The sequence below is a fragment of the Xylona heveae genome (assembly GCF_001619985.1).
Source record: "Xylona heveae TC161 unplaced genomic scaffold L228scaffold_14, whole genome shotgun sequence".
In the NCBI taxonomy this organism is placed as follows: domain Eukaryota; kingdom Fungi; phylum Ascomycota; class Xylonomycetes; order Xylonales; family Xylonaceae; genus Xylona; species Xylona heveae.
Window position 1 is genome coordinate 336,347 of NW_017264206.1, and position 20,594 is coordinate 356,940.

At 48.5% G+C, this 20,594-nt stretch overlaps 6 protein-coding genes across 6 annotated transcripts; 5 read left to right on the forward strand and 1 right to left on the reverse strand.

Moving 5' to 3' along the window:
- Positions 1–78: 78 nt before the first annotated feature.
- On the forward strand, positions 79–1,330 carry L228DRAFT_251310 (DlpA domain protein). Its single transcript, XM_018333529.1, has 5 exons — positions 79–226; positions 293–350; positions 399–742; positions 804–902; positions 961–1,330. The coding sequence occupies exons 1-5, from the start codon at positions 179–181 to the stop codon at positions 1,135–1,137; spliced, it is 726 nt and encodes a 241-aa protein (XP_018184758.1). The 5' UTR covers positions 79–178; the 3' UTR covers positions 1,138–1,330.
- A 603-nt stretch (positions 1,331–1,933) lies between these two features.
- L228DRAFT_251312 (phosphoglycerate mutase-like protein) lies at positions 1,934–4,016 on the forward strand. The gene is made up of 3 exons (XM_018333530.1): positions 1,934–2,307; positions 2,361–2,766; positions 2,828–4,016. The coding sequence occupies exons 1-3, from the start codon at positions 2,211–2,213 to the stop codon at positions 3,891–3,893; spliced, it is 1,569 nt and encodes a 522-aa protein (XP_018184759.1). The 5' UTR covers positions 1,934–2,210; the 3' UTR covers positions 3,894–4,016.
- A 402-nt stretch (positions 4,017–4,418) lies between these two features.
- On the forward strand, positions 4,419–6,695 carry L228DRAFT_224929 (DUF607-domain-containing protein). Its single transcript, XM_018330361.1, has 3 exons — positions 4,419–5,000; positions 5,049–5,872; positions 5,942–6,695. Exons 1-3 carry the CDS (start codon positions 4,577–4,579, stop codon positions 6,293–6,295), a joined length of 1,602 nt encoding a protein of 533 aa, XP_018184760.1. The 5' UTR covers positions 4,419–4,576; the 3' UTR covers positions 6,296–6,695.
- Positions 6,696–6,733: 38 nt separating this feature from the next.
- L228DRAFT_48464 (hypothetical protein) lies at positions 6,734–7,824 on the reverse strand. The gene is made up of 2 exons (XM_018336630.1): positions 7,573–7,824; positions 6,734–7,512 (listed from the first exon to the last, which is right to left on the reverse strand). The coding sequence occupies exons 1-2, from the start codon at positions 7,678–7,680 to the stop codon at positions 7,096–7,098; spliced, it is 525 nt and encodes a 174-aa protein (XP_018184761.1). The 5' UTR covers positions 7,681–7,824; the 3' UTR covers positions 6,734–7,095.
- Positions 7,825–11,321: 3,497 nt separating this feature from the next.
- L228DRAFT_251316 (hypothetical protein) lies at positions 11,322–11,772 on the forward strand. Its single transcript, XM_018333531.1, has one exon. The coding sequence runs from the start codon at positions 11,362–11,364 to the stop codon at positions 11,713–11,715; it is 354 nt and encodes a 117-aa protein (XP_018184762.1). The 5' UTR covers positions 11,322–11,361; the 3' UTR covers positions 11,716–11,772.
- A 4,088-nt stretch (positions 11,773–15,860) lies between these two features.
- Positions 15,861–18,301, forward strand: L228DRAFT_224932 (hypothetical protein; the record flags this gene model as incomplete). Its single annotated transcript, XM_018330362.1, has 5 exons — positions 15,861–15,947; positions 16,005–16,228; positions 16,282–17,226; positions 17,293–17,520; positions 17,571–18,301. Coding segments are annotated over exons 3-5 (1,833 nt in total), but the record flags the coding sequence as incomplete, so codon positions are not given.
- Between the last annotated feature and the right edge of the window lie 2,293 nt (positions 18,302–20,594).

The following is a 20,594-nucleotide window of genomic DNA, read 5'->3' on the forward strand; positions in this document are numbered from 1 at the left end:
AGAGTCCGGCAGAACAAGGCGGACCAACCTCGGCTGTTGCTTGAACCCTTGAATCACGCAACAAGCTTCGTTGCTTCCCGACTAAGACGCACAATTTTCGACTCCTTCAAAGTAATTTCATCAATTGAAATAGATAACCAGTTACAACAAACTCAATTACTAAAATAAAACATTGAATATGTTGTTTGAGGAGCTAACAATCCTCCAGAGCTATTCGGCTTGTGATGTAAGCTTCAGCAGCAACCGTTCATATCCCCTTATGCGCTGACCATGTCGAACCCGCCCTTTGAAGGTCTCAGATGCGTTGCTCAAACTAAATGTTCCAGGCGCTGGACTAATTCCTGATATGCGTGAGTCTGAAGCTCAACTCGGAATGATTACGGGGTTGACGTTAATAGTGCCATTTGCCCCGCACGCGCCCTACTCCGCAGATCTCGACAGTCAGGCGAAGGTGGTTGGTCCTGCGTCAACAGTGGCGTTCGTCCCCAAAGACCCCGATCAATCGTCAACTCAAGCTTTTGATCCTAACACGCCCATGTGGATTCCAAACATTCCGCCGGGGACACACTATGTCGATCTCACCAGCCCAGAGACGGTGGTTGTCATGAGCCAGCCCCCAGACCAACGTTGCGCCGTCCTGGGGGGTATTATGGCTGCACGGATGAAGGTGCGTGGGGCAAAAGGAGTGGTTGTGGGAGGGAGAGTGCGAGATCTGCGCGAGCTACGGTCCGTGGATCTGCCGGTAAGATGCACTGTTCGTCATGTTTCCAGCGCAATAATAATCTAATTGACGAGTCTTTTAGATCTGGGCCCAGTCAACCTCTACCGTTGGAACCGCCCTTGAGGCAAAACCCTATGCCATTGATGTCCCCATTTCTGTCAATGGTCGAAATATTCAGCCAGTGAGCCTGCCATTCTGCCGAGACAAGATACCATAAGAATGATGCTGAACCTGTTCAGGGAGATATTATGTTCTGCGATCCTCTGGAAGGAGTCGTTGTCATACCACAGAAAGAACTTGAAAATGTACTTCAGCTTCTTCCACGACTAACTGAAGCGGATGACCGGGTCAAGGAAGATATCTATCAAGGAGGATCGGTTACAGCTGCATTTGCCAAACACCGAAGCAGTCTTTGAGATGCAGAGACCTTCCTGTCCATCTGTAAGGCTGCAGCAGGTAGTCAACAACGAGCAGGCTAATTTTCATAAGTTTATTCTCTAATAGCGTACTTGCATTGCAATGGATGCATGTCATTTGCTCATTTATTAGGCCATGCAAAGAGAAAAAAAAAACAATGGATTGTCTATATTTTTCACTATTTGAAGGGTCAGTCCTAAGCCTCCGAAGATCGGGAGTGCATTAGCGCAAAAACAGTCTTTAGTTTATCAACATTGGCAGAACTATCGAATGACAGAAAAAAATTTTCGATTTTGTCCTATCCACTTTTGCGCTGTAATACTGGGACAGCCAATTTCCATGCCGCCCACGGGGTCTGATTGACAGGCTCGCACAAAGTAATCGATTTACCCGGCCAAGTATCGGTACTTTAGTCTTTCCGCTACCTTGGCTAAGAGCCCTGTCCCGTGCTAGAGAACCCCCACTGAAGCTCACCCGACCCTGGTACCTCTACCTATCGAGTATAGCTCATCGTCCTGTCTTCTGGTTGCATTTTACCCCACGTGCTGGTCATCGCCAAACGTCATTGGCTTGTATCGCTCCAGCGACGCTATGTCATACAGCAATTACTCTGATGAGAGCTTCTTGCTGCAGTTGCTATACAGGGAACCCTCGTTCACTCTGTCGGAGCTGGACCTGTTGATATTTTACTAGGAGGAATGGTATCCTCGAATCGCTGGTCCTATGATCCTACACCGGTCGCAGTTGTCGTCCCGGATTGGTCAATCACACTGTCTGCTATGCCCGTCTGCGGCAAGACTTCCCGTGCTTGGGATGATGTCTGCGGATGACATTGCGGCCACCAGGAACAAGTTGCACTGAGATTTTTCTTTAGTTTGCTTTGCAGGGTCTGTGTGACTCGGGCATGACGATTTCATTCATGTATATAACACTTGCTCCATCTCCTCACTTGCGTGTCTCTTGGCCGCCAGACTGAACTTCTCCTGGACCATTACGGCCCAGATTCGTGCATCAAACAGTTCATCTTCCAAGTCTGCTTTTTTCCGCCATGTTTGACCGTTCTCTCCTCCTAATGGCCCTTATGGGTTGCGCCAGTGCGGCGACAATCCCGGCCAGTGCCACTACAGAGACGCCTCAGTACTTCCAGACAACGCCCGAACTGTGGCCTGGTAAGAAACTGCAGAATTTCCTCATGAGCATGTAGAAACTGAACGACAATCAGGTCCTACTGCAACTGGAACGGCTCCATTTCTCGCGCAGACAAATCTTGCTCCCTTTGGTGAATCCCGCACGGTCAATCCCAATGATCCTCTGGAGACTCAAATGCCCATTCAAGGCAAGCCAGAAAAACAAAACATTTTCCGGCTTATGGGCCAGCTGAGCCATTACCAGCCCGCTGTCGAAGGTTTTGGCGTTGAGGAGTACCCTCTTCCTGCGGGCGCCAATATCACCCAGGTGAACGTCCTTCATCGCCATGGCAGCCGTTACCCAACTTCGAGCAACATTGTTGCCAAGCTTGGCAGCGCCTTAGGCAAGGCCCATATTAATGCCACTGGCGCCCTATCTTTCCTGAACTCGTGGAAGTACAGCCTCGGTGCTGAGATTCTCGTGCCTGTAGGCCGTCAGGAGTACGTTTGGCCTGTTTACCTTATGTATGGGAATCACGGCTAACCCTAATCGTTCTTGCAGGATGTTCGACTCGGGTGTTTTGCACTACTATCAATACGCTCATCTCTATGACACCAACACCAAGATTATTGCCCGTACTCCCACTCAAGACCGCATGACCAAGAGCGCCGAGTATTTCTTGGCTGGTTTCTTCGGTCAGGAGTGGACCAACAACGCCACCATTGAGGTGATTATTGAGAACAGTGGCTTCAATAACAGCTTGGCTGGCGGCAAAAACTGCAAGAATTCCAATGGAGACGTGAGCGCACTCGGCGATGATGCGACCGCGCAATGGTACAACATCTATCTGGCCAATGCCACTGCTCGATTCAATTCAATGACCTCTGGCTACAACTGGACCGCTGACGACACCTATGCGGCACAAACCCTTTGTCCGTACGAGACCGTTGCCCTCGGCTTCTCCAAGTGGTGTGACCTCTTCACCTACGAGGAGTGGCAGGGATTTGAATACTCTCTTGACCTGAACTTCAACGGCGACGATGGGTTTGCTTCCCCGACCGGCCGTGCCGTTGGTATCGCCTATGTTGAGGAGTTCCTTGCTCGGCTGCAGCATCACGTCCTTTCCACTCCAGAGGGCACTGCTAACATTACTCTCGACAACAACACCGCCACCTTCCCGATTAACCAGACCCTCAACTTTGACTTTTCTCACGATACCAACATCTTCTCCATCTTGACCGCCTTTGGCTTCACCCAGTTCCAGGAGGATCTGCCAGCAACTCACATGGTGAATCGGAACACGATCATCTCCCACATCACGCCTTTTGGCGCTCGCCTCGACGTTGAGGTGATCAAGACCCCGCAGCCAGTCCCGGCCAACCGCTCTTCGGACTACGTTGCTGGACCGCCCACGACGTACCTTCACTTCATCCTCAACCAGCGGACCCTCCCTCTAGGTGCCAGCTTCCCAGAGTGCGGCGACCGTGTTGATGGCTGGTGTGACATTGACACCTTCTTGGCCGTGCAAGAAAAGTCGGCGGCGCTTGCCAATGCGGACTATGCTTGCAACGGCGACTACCCCAAGGTTCCATATGGCACCATCAAGGATGGTGCGCCCTTGACTTAAGATTCTATAAATTTCCGCATGGAAGGCGATGAAGACAAGTCATTGTCTATAGTCTCGCCTATTCAACTATAATGATTATAATATTTACTTTTTTTTCGCGTGATATGTTTTTTTTTTTTTTTTTTTTAATAATCTGTATGTAAATGGATCTACCCACGCACATATACGTTTCGTAAACATTAAGGTGGAAAATTTTCTACAAGCTCAATATTGACCTCTTCTTTTTAAATTTCATGTTCGATTCTAAATCTGCGCTTGAAGAATTATAATTGATGCCTTCTACATGGTGAAGACGCTGTTGTTTTGATTCAGGGGCGAAGCGTTTCGGGTAAGACGTATCGGGCGGTAAGGACGGCCACTGACGTGGGCGATTTAATAAACTAAACCGGATCGCTGACGTCGTTGGACCCCTCGGCAGTGCGAACCCCGGACACGCGGTTACTAGGTATGTACCGAACTTGGCCTTGTTGACAGCCCAGCTGTTCCAGGTTTCCCAGATTACAGTCTTTCACTTTTTCTGCGTCGCGTGCTTCGGCCTTCCCTTTTCTTCTTTCATTTAAAGTATTTTGTTCAAGTCATGCGATGACTCTTATTTGATCTCGAAGCTGTCCAGCAATTCATTGACTTTGACGACTCTCATTCTCAAGCCTTTGCCGCCGGCTAGCTGCCTCCCCTTTCGCAAAATGCAACCGTATTTTCGAGAATCATCCCGGCGAGCAGCAGCAACTCTAGAAAGAATCAATGCTATACGGGTGCCTCTATCCCCGCACTGCTCCGCAAATGATCGATATACGGCATCTTCGAAGTCCGCATCACGTCTTGTGCTCAGCAATCGAATATCGCCTTTACGTCATTACGCCGATTCCAACTACGGGTCTTGCCTTCTGGCTCGACCATTCTCCACAAAAAAAGGCCTCTATCAGCCAGTTGACCGATACTCTCAGCAAGCCAAAGATCTCAACCAGCAAGGGCTAGATGCACAAGAGTCCGATTTTGAGAATGCCATAGCCGAGGAGAAGGAAAAGCAGATACGAACACCTTGGCACCGCCAGGGCTCTCAACTTCCTCCGGTCAAGCGGCAACGGCAAGCCAGTGCTATGACCAAAGGTATGTGAAGCAAATTCGAAGCTTGGGACCCGATTAACGACTATCTAGGCAAGCTGCTTACAACTCCGGCTCGACTACTCAAGTTGATCCTCCCGCTCACAACACAGGATAAGAACTCGGATCGCAAAGATGTCGAGCCATTGGCTTTACTCGTCCACCCGCAACAGCCCCTTTCATATCTAGAACGGCTGATTCAATCAGAACTTCCTTCGATCAAAACTGAAGAAGGACGCGACAAGGTTCCACGAGTCTGGTTCCGTGCCGAGGAGTCACAGGGCGATGAAATGGGACCGGATAAGAGAGAACCCGAAGATGAAGGCAAACAGGCAGTGAAGCAAGACGAATCAAAGAAATCTAGTGATGGAAAGGACTTGGACGAGACCAATATTGATGGGGAGGTACATCGAACAGGGATCCTAAAGCACTCGTCAAACAAAGCAAAGGAAATGCGCGGAGGTCCTGGTGAGGGAGGTGTGGAGGCCTACAGTGGCCTTGGACGCGAAGCCCAGTCGCCCCAAGGTGATGAGAAAAAGTTTGTTCGCTGGTCATCTTCAACGGAGATTGGCGATTTCATTCGCGACGCAGCCCGAGGCCAGGAGTTCGCCGTTGAGATTGAGGGTCTTCCAAAGGAGATTCGTGTCGGTGTACCTTCATTCAGCGACCGAACATATTATTTACGCATGAGACTGCGTAAGACTTCCAAAAAGCTTGCAAGCATGGCCGACATCAAACGCGAATGTGATATAGCCGCCCATCGCGGCGGTCAGCGCATGGCCGTGGCAGGGTTCGGCGTTATGGCCACATGGTGGTACATTGTCTACCGGCTCACTTTTGAGACTGACCTTGGCTGGGATACCATGGAACCTGTGACGGTATGATTCCCCGGCAAATATTGGGAGTTTCACTACCCATATGCTGACTATCTACCTTTTTTTTTATAGTACCTGGTTGGACTTTCGACCTTGATGGGCGGTTATTTGTGGTTTTTGTATCACAATCGGGAAATCTCTTACCAATCTGCATTAAATCTCACCATTAGCCGACGGCAGAACAAGCTCTATCAAAGCAAAGGCTTTGATCTTCCCAAATGGGAAGGGCTAGTCGAGGAAGCAAATGCTCTCCGCAAAGAAATCAAGGCAGTAGCGAGCGAGTACGATGTCGATTGGGACGAAACTGTCGATGAGCACGATGCAATCGTCACGGAAGAGCTGAAGAAGGAGCGCGAAGCCAAAGAATCCAAAGGCGATAGAAAGAAGGGAAAGAGAAAAGCAGAGAAGGATGATCACGATGACTAGTTTCGGTTGTCTTTATCCTTCTGCATGTGAGCGACGGCGTATCTAGGGTGGAATATTTGATGCATCTTATTACCATCGGTGTTTTTTTTTAGACACAGCATTCTGTCAATTCCTTTCCCTCTTTACACCAATTTTCGCCAAAGATTTACAGATAATGTTCTGGCTTATTTGTTATGGCATTAAAGGATCGGCGCCCAAGCTCTCATTATAAGAGGTCTAATTGAGTTTCACTCTAACATAGTTTAAAAGCGCAAGCGACTTTGAGTTTAAAAGCAAACCATGAAATTATTGCAGTAGATAATTATTATTCATAACCAGAAGTTCGCTACGGGATATCAGAGGTTTACCGACTATATAGACACCAGTGGACCACCTTTTAAACAAAAAAAGACCCCAAAATGGAATAAAAATAAAACAAATTACCACAATAAGTGATACCACCAAGGTGCTGTAGAACGCCAGAAAGGCAGCAAGGCTTCCTGCATATGTCCGAGCGGATCTATAGGCCTCGCCACTGCTCAAAATGATACGCTTCGCCCAACCTTCAACCTACAAATACATATGGCCTTGCCCACAATGTGGATGCTATTGATAAAATGCAATTCATATCTGTCGTGAGGAAGAATAGTCATAACATCGTTTCGACGTGAAATTTCTTTTGGAGGCCCTTCAGCCGAGAGCGTCTCTGACTGGATCATAGAACCCGCTGTCAGACCTCCACGGCGGCGATGGGCTTTCTTGGAATGAAGAAGTATAGGCATCCGAAGAGTATTCCACTTGAATCAGAGTCAGTCCATTGTTCAATGACCAAGAATTATTTGGGGGCAAAGCTTACTGTGACTAGCGTTATCTGGAGAATCCATATCGTCAAAGACACTGTCATCATCGCTTGATGACTTATTTGTCATGACGAGCTTGGTTTTCTTGCTCTTCTTCTTCTGATTTCTTTTGTCCCGGTATCGGAAAATGTGATACAGCGTCCAACGGATGATCCAATTGTCTCGATTTCCACTCGCATCGGTATACCAGCCCCGGGAATAATACGGCCATGTTGCTGCACTGGCATTTTGCCATATCATGTTGATGCCATAATCGATGGCCGTCTCACTCATCTCGGAGTGTGAGAATGGTGGGGCCATATTGGGGTTCGCTCGCAGTGCGGGTCGAAGGTTGTTTCGGTCCAGGGCAAAACAGTCGTATGCTCGGGCGGCTTCGTTCTTTAATCGCCGATTAGCATTGATTCCGGCGGCAGAACTATTTTGTACATTTCCTCATACCAGCATCATTTTATAGGTACGTTTTTGTTGTTGATCCTCCTTGTTTATCTGGATCTTATCCAAAAATACTGCCACCGAGAGACTCTTTCCTAAAGGTGTACCGGACATTGTGGGCGAGTTCGTGGGGCGGCGATGCCGCGTGAAATCTTTTATGTTTATATGAAGCTTGACGGATGCTAATTCGCGTTGCTGAAGAGGCAGAGAGCAGGGTGGAAAGGGCAGCGAATGATTGCGGTCTTCTGAGGACTGGTGATGGGGGGAATGGTCCCAAGGAGATGGGTTGGAGCATTTATTTATCTTACGATAGAACTGAACGGTTATGTGGATTGAAGTCCCACGCCCGTGCGCAGCCAAGCCTCGAGGGAAAAGATTCTAGCCATCCAAGTTCTTGTCTCATCAATAGCACCAAGATCCGAAGACAAGGGCATGACCACGCACACGGCGTGCAGGCGCAAAGGGCATCTTACGTGCAAGGAGGTGCGGTCGCGGAGAAAACGCCATGGCGCCGGAGAGAAAAGGCAGCCATTGGGTCTCTCCACTTGACGGTACCCCTAGGATCGGTTGTTGCGAAATGGTACTGGCCCAAGCGCACTGGTATGATTTGAAAATGTCAGGGAAGGGGTTTAGAGAAAGAGAAGGGGGGGAACATGTCTGGAAAAGAGCGAGATGGACTCGATCGGAGGGGCTTCCAGCCCGTCCCGGGAACCCCGATGGCTGTTTTGATCCGTCGACGCGGGCCTCGGTTCCTGACAAGAAACCCATTCTTTTTTGTTTGTTACGCTTTGCCCTTTTCCTCACCTGCCTAGGACTTCATCCGCTTGCTCCGGCTGGTTGTTGAAGGTATAGCGCGTCTTAGGAAGCCATTTCTTGGGGCGCATGATATGCTGGGATTCCTGAGCTGGCTACAGCCAAAAAGCTACGCCGTACTGGAATTGGGCGATCAAAATGAGCACGGGGCATAGAGCACGGCCCCTCACAAAAGACTGGGTCGAAGGCCAGATCGCCCCACTATCCTTGGCCCCTCGAACCATGTTCGACATTCTGTCATGCTGAGCCAGGATATACTGGTACGTACATATTATCCTACATGTGAGCAAATGCTCGAGCAGACGTTGTGTCTATGTAAGAGAAAAACTCTCTTTTCGGGGCAGACGTACGAGTTAGGAAATTGTGAGATCAGTGTCTACCATTATTGCTTCCCCTCGGAGCTGGACACCAGGGCGACCATATCTCCTGCTGAAAACGGGAAGCGTCATTAGAAGACAACCTTCCCTAGCCTTTAGGCCAAAAAATCTAGAGCCGACCGTCCGCTTGTCTGTGCCGTAGACGAGCATATACAATATTTGAACACACACCCCCCCAATGAAAAAGGTGATCCAACCGCAGGGAACTCCTGGGTTTCGGGAGCTATTCCCACGTGGTGTCAGCCTCGATCGAGGCCCACCTCTCCCACGCTCCTGGAAATGGGTGCCCACATTCAACCAAGCGCAGTCCGTGGCTGCTGCGGCACGGAAATCATCTCGTTGATTCATCATCTTTTTCCTTTGCGAGGTGGTCTGATTTGAGTGGAGCCTCTCCACAAGCCCCTGTCAATGGATCCATTGACAATGGAATAGCGTTGCTCTATTCGGCACTATCCCTTCACCACCTCCTAGGAGAATCCTCCCGCGCCGTCGCCGGCTTTGTGCTTCCGCTGTCGTGGGAATACCCCCTTCTTGGGAACCAGCGGTCATGGCATCATCATCATCATCATCATCGCAACCGCATCTGCGCCTATCAAAATTGGGCTGTGACCCGAGCATATTTCTTGATACAATATTACCGTGGGCACTAATTCAACAAGATTAACGAATGATGCGGCGATCACAGCCGCAAGCCACTGCACGCGCGTCACCCCTCATTCGGGTTGCCCTTTGACAGTTTCATATCTCTCATGTTTTCTTTTTTGCTTCTCTTTTGTTCTTTCAGTTTCGCACTGGCATTGTTTCTCAACTGCTGCCTGTCAGATCGCTTTTGGGGTCCGCTGATCACCAAAGGGGAGGGGAGACATCGCTAGAACGATGGAGGGGGGGGCTCATCGCTTGTGCAAGTATTCCCCCCTTACCTGCAGCTATTCCAGAAGGAGGACTTTATCGCCGTCTCGTCAGCCAAGTATCGTTTTTGGTAACGAGAATCGGTCGTGTCTGCACATGGAAATGAAGGCAGGTTGTGCAACGTGGGCCCGCCATCTCGCCTTCTTCCCCAGACCCACCGGCAAGGTTCAAGTCGTTGAAGGCGGCATCCATTTGCCCTTCTATCTCCTTATCACGCCTTGCTAGACCTAATTTGTTACTCTTTCAGACAACCCTTGCTGACAGGGACCCGCTGGAGCCCTCTACGGTATAAGCACAAGTTTCGCTCTCAAACATCCATCCACACACGCACACTCTCTCCATCCTTGGTTCGTCGCTTACTCTGAGTACAGCAGGCGGCTCTGGCTAGCCGTTCTGCTGCTCGTCTGCAGTTCATCATTTCCTCTCCCCCCTCCCTGCCTGGGGGGAAGGTTTTGGCGCTGCACCCAAACCGACTGGGCGCGCCTTTGTGTTTGACACCTCACAACTTTTCGCTTTTTGTTTCTCTCCTCGTTCTGCACCGCAGCATAGGCTGGGCTGCTTTTGCAGGTTTCACGGAGGGCGCCGCCCGGCGTGTCTTTCGGCATATTTTATTTTTTCCCAATTCTTCTCTTGTCTCCGGAATTTTTGTTGCCATGATTCAAGCCTCGAACGTGTCTCTGAACGTTCACAATGTGTCGTCTATCTCACCGCTTTGCGGGCGCAATGCCACATGGCAGATGCACAAGAGAATAGTGAGGGGGCGGGATCAGCAAATTAGAAAGCCGCATAACTGCTGCAATCCACAAAACGAAATAACGTGGCATATACGCCATCGGCTCTCGCATATCATGGGATTACTGCCACCTCTTACACTACATGGGTGCAGCCCGGTTGGGAAGTGTCCTAAGCATCTGAGATGCTCCGTGAGGGTCTCGCTTTGACAAATGAGAACCACTGTATTGTTGAACCCTACGAATCACATTTTTGAAGTCGACGAATAGGAATTCATTTCGTCTCTTCTCTATTCGAGTATTTCAGAGAAGCCAATGTTCCTTTCAGGTAAGAATTCTCGTTTTAGCTTCTGGACCGTCGGTTGTTCGTCTTCGCGTGTGACGGACCGGGTCTCCTTAACCTTGAGAACCCTTTTCAGGGCTTGGCTCGCTTGTCCACCGCGTCCAGACCTTTTGGCTACAAATGGAAGGTGATACACCGATTACCGTTTTTGTGCTGAAAACTCGTGACAGCTGATATTGCCCAGGTGAGATGATGATTGTTATTCTAGAATCATCTTTGACTGTGTCTGCATGCTTCACTTGTCGCCCGATTGACTCTTTGGAGGTGGATCTCTAAACCTGCAACTGGGGATCGATTTCTGCATGAGGCTCTGCTCACATTCACAAAAAGAAGACCTGCGGAAGTGTCAGAGGAGCTGGACATTCTCCACTTTTTCTATCCCTTGAACGGTCAGCCTTTTAAGACATTTTAGGCGGGCCATTCGGTTCCACGCGGACTAATTGCCTTCCGCTTTTCTTTTTATTATGATGACCCGTGTATACAGGGACCTTGTCGGGTCTTGCATGCCCATGTCGGCAAAAGGGCGGCCACGACAGATGATAGTGACGATAATGATTTATCATAATGCAAACCACGCGGGAAAGATTTTCGGCGATAATACTAATAATCATAATGTGATACGATGATGATGTTAACGATCCCAAAGCCGAACGCATGGGACCCGCAGACGGGTGTCCACCAGATCGCTTCGGAATCGCGCTTCTCAAATCGGCTGCCCGCCATCCCTGATCGGCGCGCTTCTGCAGACCACTCTAACGACTGTGTGCATAATACTCGTACAGCATCAAAGGAAATGGAAAGAAAAAAAACGGTGTCGGGTCGATGCATCATGAGGCTGCATCAGGCGAATATGGGGAAGCACTTGTGCTGCACCTCTCAAATCCACAAAATTCGACACGGATCTGAGACTTTTCTTTTTTCCCTCGCATTTTACGGTATAATCATACGGTATGGTATAGGCTACATGGTACAGTGAGAACGGCCGGGGTCTTAACAATGGAGGTGTCTCTTGAACAAAGAAACAAACTGCGCAAGTCAGTCCCGAAACAAGCGCTTCTTCACACAAAAGAGGCCTTTCAACGTCGTGGCCGGCCCCCCCCCCCCCCCCCCCCCCCCCCCCCCCCCCCCCCCCTCTTTTACGAGAGCCAAATAGTCCGGAAACTTCAATTGCCGAGAGACAAGGTAAAAAGAATTGGTTGAATCACCGACTCGCGTTGCAGCTTTCAACTTGGCGTCTCGGAATACATATCTCGATGGGAAAGGGGGAACGAGGAAAACTGTACCATGGCCGGGCCGAGATGGCGCCGAGTGCGGGCTAGGCCTAGAAGTTGATTTTGCGGAGCTGACGACCACCTAACTGACAACGGGTTCTGTCTAGCTGAGATTCTTAACCCCTGGTGTCCGAGTTTTGCAGGAAGGGGACCAAGCAGCACCAAGAGCTACCAAATGGGAGGAAGTGCTCCAGGGGGGAGGGTTGTCAGGTTCGCTATAGTTAGGGGGGCAGCCAATGAGGGGATGGATCAATAATCCAAAGAGATTTTTTTTTTGCGAGGTTGCTGGTGGGGGTTTCCGTTTAGTTACCAGTAACGGAGTTCTCGTATGGAGCTACTCTGGGTACTATACCTCTCCACTTTTTGGGTCAAAGGGTCTCCTCAAAAAAAATGCCACATGGCAAAAAATGAACTAGTGGTAGTGCAATGGCTTAGTTGGGTATACTATTTTCCTGTGCGAAATAATACCTTACGGTCCCATCGCTCCGTAGCCAGTGATTTTACTATCGAAGTACTACGTAGGTCTACTACGTATGGTGCATTTACCATCGACGGTACGGAGTTACTGGTAATCGACGGCGTCGAACGGACGATAAGGTTGGTGGGGAATAACTGCTCAATCTCTCTACTCTCTACTCTAGTTAACCGTAACTGCTACTCAGTACAGTTTTAGTTGGCGTTGGCTTTCCAGGGGATGCATTGGTTGGATCCCTGGATCCACCCATCATTTTACTCCCTCGCTCACTGCGTACCTTTCGCTACGCCATTTGGAGAGTGACCCAGTTTGACCCATTTTCGCCATGCGCGGTGCATAAAAATCGTACGATTTTTTTTTTCCCTTGTCGAACAACAACAGGGTCCCGCAGGTGGGCCGCGTCCACGCATCCACGCATTTGGCATCCACGCCCTCTGTACAAAGGACGTGTTGACGTTACAGCAACTACCTTGGGTACAGTACAGAGATACACCAGACAAGCCTCTGTATTTACCTCTGTACGAAGTACTTACCTTACCTTTCCCTACCTTGCCTTAGGTACTCGGAGTACACTTCGTACGGAGTATGGAGCATGGAGTACTGGCCATTATGAGACATTCCGAGACGAGACGTCCCAATGGAGCTTCAAGTCTTTGAAGCGAGCGCGCGAGCGCCAGTGCGCTTTGCATCTCGACATGCGCCCGAACATCTCCGACAAAACGACAAATCGACAAATCGACGAAATTGAAGCGTACTACGTACGTACCAGGTGCACAGAGGTTCAAAGCCTCGTTGGATATTCGTGCCGAATTACCTCAAACGGTACAAAACAGGTAGTTACTGGTAGTTTGTACCAGTAGGCGGACTACGGACTAGGGGCCTGGCACATGGCAACTTTTTGCTCCGTCAGAGTCGATCGGCGTGGTTGTGGGTAAGGAGTTTCTGCTCAATCGGAGACGGAGTAACTAATGCTAAGTTACTGACTAGTCGGTATCTCCCGAAATGTCATGCCATTTTTGAATCTCAGCTCTCTACTAGCTCATGGTCGTCCTTGTCGATCAAGCTACTAGTCTCGAGTAATGTAGGTAACTATCAAGCTTCTGTGCCTTGAGCTATAGTACGAAGCTACTCTGTACGAGTATTTGAAATTGTAATTGTAGAGAAGGTAGGTAGGTAGTTACTGCAATCTGCGAATCTGCGATCTGCGAGTTTACGATCCACTCCGTTCGGTTCATTTCATTCAAGTGCCGGTCGCGGTTGCGGTCGCGGTCCGACTTCTCGACTCTTGAAATTCCGAAACAATTCCGATACAATTCCGCACATACTCTGTACATACCGGAGGTACGGAGTACTCTGTCCGCAAGGTATCTTATTTACTGGTGTATGGAGTAAGGTAGTAGGCATAGTAAGCATAGTGAGCATACCTGATGAGCATAGACGAGTTGTAGTAAGCCAGCTTGACAATTGAATTGTCGCGATACGGATATACGTCAGTGCTGCTCCTGATCTTCCTACCTTACCTACCTTGCAGTACTCTATACTCTATACTTTGTACAAAGTGTAGTACCTCTGTATTGTGTCAGTTTCTCTTTGTTCGTCTCCTCGTCTCCTCGTCTCTTCGTTTCTTCTCCTGCCTTGACACTCGAGATTCGTTTCCCGGTGTATGTATGTGTATGTGTATGTGTCGGCGACTGGTGACTGGTGACTGGCCGGAAAACAATTCCGGTTTCAAGTGTCGCCAGCAACGCCAGCATCGCCAGTCTCTCCATGCAGGTTTGTTTTGGTCTGGTTTGTTTTACTTACAAAAGGTGGGTAAAGCCCATCTACTGCTGAGAAAGCCTCCATCTGCTGCCAAGGCAGTGATACTATGTATGTATTACGTAGAGTACAGTTGTGTTTGCTCTCTGCAGCGTGGCTGATTGCGGCTTGCAGAATGCATATTTACCTAGTGCAGTGGAACACTGTACACATGTTCTTTCGTACAGAGTTTACCGCTGCCCATGTGTGTGGTATGTAGGAAAGTGCTTACCTAGGCACTTATCCCGTGAACAGTTTATGTATGAAGATGCGGTGGTGCTGTGTATGCATGTAGGTTTGTATGTATGTATGCATGTACAAGTTTGATCATTGTTATGATCGTCGCTGTATTATTTGTGTGTGTTGTGTGATATGCTATATGTTTTATTCCTGTATTGTGTGTTATGCTACATTTCATTCTCTGTTTTATGCTGTACCATATACCATTTTATTCTCTCTAGATTTGCATTATCCTACCAAGTATGCCATCTTTCACAACACTGTATTATACTGTCCATAAGGTACAGAGTAAATGCCCAGTCGTGTACAAAGTACAATACCTCTGTACATTCATCTCGTTCTCCGGGCTTGTACAAACAACTGACCGCCTCTAATACTCTATAATGGATTTTATTACCGACTACTGACAACATCCTCGTTTTCGCCTTCATCCATGACCATGTGTATGCTGATTAGTACGTAGGTAACTGACCCTGTTTATTATACAGAGAACTTTATTATATCATGTCCCATGGCCGGGTTTATTATACTTGTATGATGTCGGGTGTCGGGTTATTGCATGTTATATGGTAGTTATCATATCGGCTGGGGTGCGGGATGATCTCTTAATTGTACCGGTATATCATATTGGCGGATGTGATCGGGTTTGGTCCCAATAACTTTTTCCCTGCCACTTACCTGGTTATATCCCGCCTTTATTATCATAGGTATCCCGTCTTTACTATAGTTTACCTACCTATAGGTACAGAGGTATATTTATATTTTGTCCTTTATCGTGGGTAGGTATCCCCTCCCAGTATAGGTTACGATGGACCTCCCGGGGAGGTCTTCACTACCGTATATTACTAAAAATAATCCCGAAAAAGGAAAAAAGGAAAATGTCCAGATCAGATCAGATCAGATCAGATCAGATGACTTAGATCTTTGGGGCGGAGAGATACGTATCTACCTTAGGTATCTACTAGGTACCTAGATTTATTCAGCGTACTTTGCGAAGTTCCACGTGCGATGTTACTCCGTCAACATACAAAACCTTCCATTAGGTCTAGTCAGCATTGAAGCTCTTCGCTGCTTGTACCTGTATTGTTTGTATTGCAGAATTTAGAGCCTCCGAAGACAAAATGGATTGCGTGGTGTTACTTTTTCTGTTTGGACTTTCCTTATACGCACGCTGTTGTGTAGTTAAGCTTTTCACTGTGCGGTGGACAAGCTGTCATCCCGCTCAACTAACTTTGTCTAGGTTGTAGTGAGCTTGGGTATTAGTAGCCGGTACTGTATAGTGATATTGTTGTGTGAGACATAGCTGAGATATAACTGAATTTGTTATAGCCCGTTTGGGAAATATTGTTCGGTAAGCTTCGAATTTGGTCGCAACTTTCGCGATGATCAAACACATTTGAGCGCGTCTCCAAGTTACTTCTTCAGGTTGCTACCCACGGCCTGCATGACAGCAAATACAGGACCACTGAATTCATCCACTAGGTACAATCATCTAAGAGATGAGTGCGAGACTCTGCTCTCCATCATTCTTCCTGCGCCTTTGTTAAATTACCAACTGACCGAAGTGGAAATTGTGAGAACTCCGGTAGAAGATTATAAATGCGACTATCCAGTCGTCATTGCATGACATTGTCATAAACTCTCAAGACGTCATCTAGTCCGCTAAATTTGCATAGTTGACACTGGAACGAGATTTTGGGATCCAGGCAAGTCACAGTAATTAAGCTGGAGAAGTTCTCACACTGACACACAATCGTAGAGACACACACACAATGTGATTTTTCACTCCAATTTTCCAAAAGACTCATCAATACTGTCAAATCTGACGCGATGACTACTTTCTGTCGAACAATTCCTTTTTCATCTTTCTCTAATTCCCGTCTGCGCCCTTTGGAACCTTTACCACTCTACTTCGCCATTCCGTCACGGACATATATCCCCATTTGGCGACACAGCCATTCTTTCAAAGCTCACGGTTTCTCAACAACAAGATATTGTCTGTCGACGAGCAGGCCCAAGTCCCGCCGTACGTCCACTGAAGATCTGTTCAACTACACCTCCGGGCGCTTCCTCTACAACGAGAACATCCGTCTTGCCGAACGACATGTCGAGTTCAACGTCGAAGCTCTCAAGACCGCTGCCGCAGAATGCGTTGGTCGGAAAGGGGTCACGCATCTTGAAAAACTCGCCGAAGGCGGCTTCAGTCGTGTCTTCCTTCTTACCATGGATGACGGTTTCGAAGTGATTGCCAAGATCCCATATTCATTCACAGTCCCGAAAGGCTTAACCACTGAAAGTGAAGTTGCTACTCTAGACTTTTTGCGTTCCAAGGGCATCCCCGTTCCTCGAGTCTACGCGTATTCTTCGAAAAGCGATAATCCAGTCGGAACAGAGTATATTATCATGGAAAAGGCCCCCGGAAAACCGCTGGAAGAGTGTTGGTTCACTCTCACGCCTAAAGACAGAGTCCGTTTGGTAACAAGCTATGTTGATATCGAGACGAAACTCTTTTCTATCCCGTTTGGAGCGTATGGCAGCTTGTACTACAAAGATTGTCTACCGCAGAACCTTCAACCAGGTTTATATGCTCCTGGAATGGGAGATGGTGTTGATGGAACCGGGGAAAGATTCTCTATTGGGCCTTCTACAGATTACATGTTCTGGCGAGGAAACCGTGCCTCTCTAGATTTGCATCGCGGGCCGTGTAAGTCTCTATACCAGTTTTAGTGGGCTTAGAGATTGGGAATTGCTCATTAAATATGTTTTATAGGGAGAAATCAGCTCGATTATATTCGTTCGATCGGGATACGCGAATTGGAATGGACGCGCAGATTCGGAAAGCCGCTCGAGAACGACTTTCCTCAAAATAATATAGTCAAAGGAAAGGTTGATCCTAAATTGCACTTGGATCTTTTGGACAAATATATTTCCATATCACCATTCATCCTGCCCGAAGATCGCGCAAGTCCGATGAACACTCCGACAATGCGTCATCCTGGTAGGTCTCACCCTCTCTGTCCATTTACGTTGGCGTATTACTGACACAAGCAGACCTAACTCCATCCAACATATTCGTCTCGGATTCATGTGAAATTTCATGCATCATCGACTGGCAACACACGACAATCCTTCCGCTCCTCCTCACCGCCGGTAATCCACCGCTCTTTGAGAATCCCGATTCTGGACCGCCAAAGAACCTAGAGAAGCCGTCTCTGCCTGAAGACTATGCATCTCTGCCTCCCGAGGAAAAGGCTTATGCCGACGAACTGCATCGCCGGAGAATGCTATTCTATTTGTACATGGTCTTTAACGGAAGAGATAACCAGTCCCATCTCGATGCGCTGTATTATCCACTTTTGGCGCTTCGTCAACACTTGGTTACCAGAGCAGAAAAGCCATGGAGCGGCAATATCGTTACGCTAAAGGGCGCACTTATCAGACTTGTCGCATGCTGGGATCAGTTGATAGCGGACAGAGGTCAACACATGTCCTGTCCTGTCCACTTTGACCCCAGCGACGTCGAAGAATTCTACCAGCTCGAAGAAAACTGGTTCAAGATGAATATTCTGACGGAACACTGGCTGTCCCTCCTAGATGATTTGGGTCAAGACGGATGGGTCAGAAACGAATCCTACGACTCAGTCGTCCAGCTCAATCAGCAGCTTAGAAGAGAGTGGGTCGCGGAAGCGGAAGCGGAAGCGGATAACGAAGCGGAAGCCAAAGAAGATGTGGCGTCCGTGGAAAATCACTGGCCGTTTCAAGACCACGAGGAATTCGATTAAAACATCGAGCCCAGATTCTAGTTCGTCCTATGAACTGTCGTCGTCATCTCCGCTACCGTCTCCCTCAGAGGGCCGTACAGTGCCTACACCATCTCAAACCAGCTGTGCACCTTCGCAGATCCGACCGCGCTCGCGGTCACCTAATTCGTCCGGGTCTGACACAAATCAAACAGCTGGCCACAAGCGGAGGATCAATCAAGTCACGCCTTCCCTGTCTGCTCGTCGATCAGGTCGCCAGCAAGAGTCAGGGCTAGGGTGTCCGTTGGGGCCGGTGGAAACCGGTGGTCTTTGGTCTTTTACACAGTCATCCCGGACCAATCGTGGGAATTTGAGAGTAGGACCAGACCACCTTGGGTCGGTCTTTTGAATATGCCTCCACCGGTCCCTGATGACCACCAACATTACCTTTTTAGGAAGTACATCAACAATCAGTCAGCAAAATTATGCTGAGAATGCTGGTGATTTGCCCAAAATACGCACATTTATACCAGATTTATGCATAGATAGGTTTAGTTAAAAAAACCACCCACGCCCGGTCTGGACGTTGGTCTTTAAGGTAAAGACCAACCCAGACCAGACCAACGGACCATCGAGTCAGGTCTTGATCAAGAAGACCGTTCGCAACGCCGCGCTGCACAATTCTGCACGCAGCGAGGTCTACTCGGCCTACAGACTGGGAATTTCCCGGACGAGTTTTGCCCAAATGTGGGCCATCATCGCCGGGGCCAAGACGATCCGACTCAGCACCCTATCTTGGTTGAAGATTTGATGCTTTCACTCAAAGGGCCAAGTGGACAAAAATATCGATCGTTTGCATTCCTCTTGGTGGTCGTGGCTCCTATGCTGCCCCGTTCAAACGTACTTGCACGAAATATGGTTACACAGTTATTGCTAAAGGCACCACTTCAGGGCTGTGGAAAGAAGTTTCCCGCAAAGCACAGGTATATCAGATCCTGTGCAAGGCTCAAGGATCTGCTGTGCCTGTCTTTAACATTGAATATAAAATTCCCTGCCGGTCGCCTGGGGAGCCGGAGTTCTGCCGAGCAGGTGTATTCTTGCGCTGGAAAGATGACGGGAAGTAGAGTTGCCCAGAATGCAGTAGTGGCCGATTTGGGCGATTCGAATTCGATATCGTCGATGGCGTCAAGGACGCCATCCAGTTTGAGATAAGATTCCATTCTCCTGAGGGCCGAGCTGTTAGTTCTGCTCTGCTCCCTGATACTAAAGACCTAGGCCACTACCTTCGAGTTAGAGGAGGAAGAGGAGACACGTCGGACAGGGAGAAGGTGCAATACAGACTTTGTACGCAGACTGAAGGGAAGAGGAGGGGGGAAAATGGGGGAATCTGACACAATCTAATGACGGAGAGAAGGTGTCCAAAATTACCATTTGTGCCTTCAGCCCCCAACGCCTAATAAGAGATGGTCGAACAGCATAATTGGAGGAAAGGGTTTTTTCCAGGCCTTTTATTGCGACCTCCTCAGATCGAATAAACGTCAACCCACCCAATGAATTCCCTACCCTCGCCCCCCGTCTTCGCTGGACAGGTCCATTGGCATTGGGTCATTGGTGACTACTTTCAAGGGGTCGCCAGACCCCGCATCCTCCAACCCCAGATCTCATGACGGAACAAGCGTTGAGCATTTCAGCCCAATGAATTACGGTTCATGTACAATCCTAATAGACACGTCGAATTCCCTGTCACTGGTCTGTCGTGTTCATCTTGTTGGTAGACGTTTTGACATTTTAGGGACGACTTGTTCTCCGGTTCACTTTTTGCATTACCTCGAGGTTTACCATTTGCTCATTTCTGGGCAAAGAGGACTATGGGGCTTTCGAAATGCAGTGCTTGAAGCCACAGATCATTACGGCTTGGCATTTGGGATTATTGAACCAACAAAATGACCTCTGAAAAAAAAATTTTCAAGCTGAAAAATTGTATCTGCAAATCCAGACCTTATGTTGAAACTAAATTTTGACTAAATTTTCAAGCTTTGAAACAAAGTCCACGTAAATACTTTCTAAAACCATAACAGAAACCTATAAAAGACACGACGAGAAAGCCCGTCTATGCCAACAACCACTCCTCAAGAAGGCATGAACGATTCCAGACTTTCAGGGGTTTTTTTCCCCCTCCCTGCCCCCCATTCAGCTTCATCGACCGTATTCAATACCCTGCTTCAAACCCCCCCGGCCCCCCCGCCCCCCCAAAAAAAACGCTTTGCTATGCCTAGCCGTTCCAACAACAGAATCAATGTGACTTGTCATTTCGTCAAAACAATACATGCTG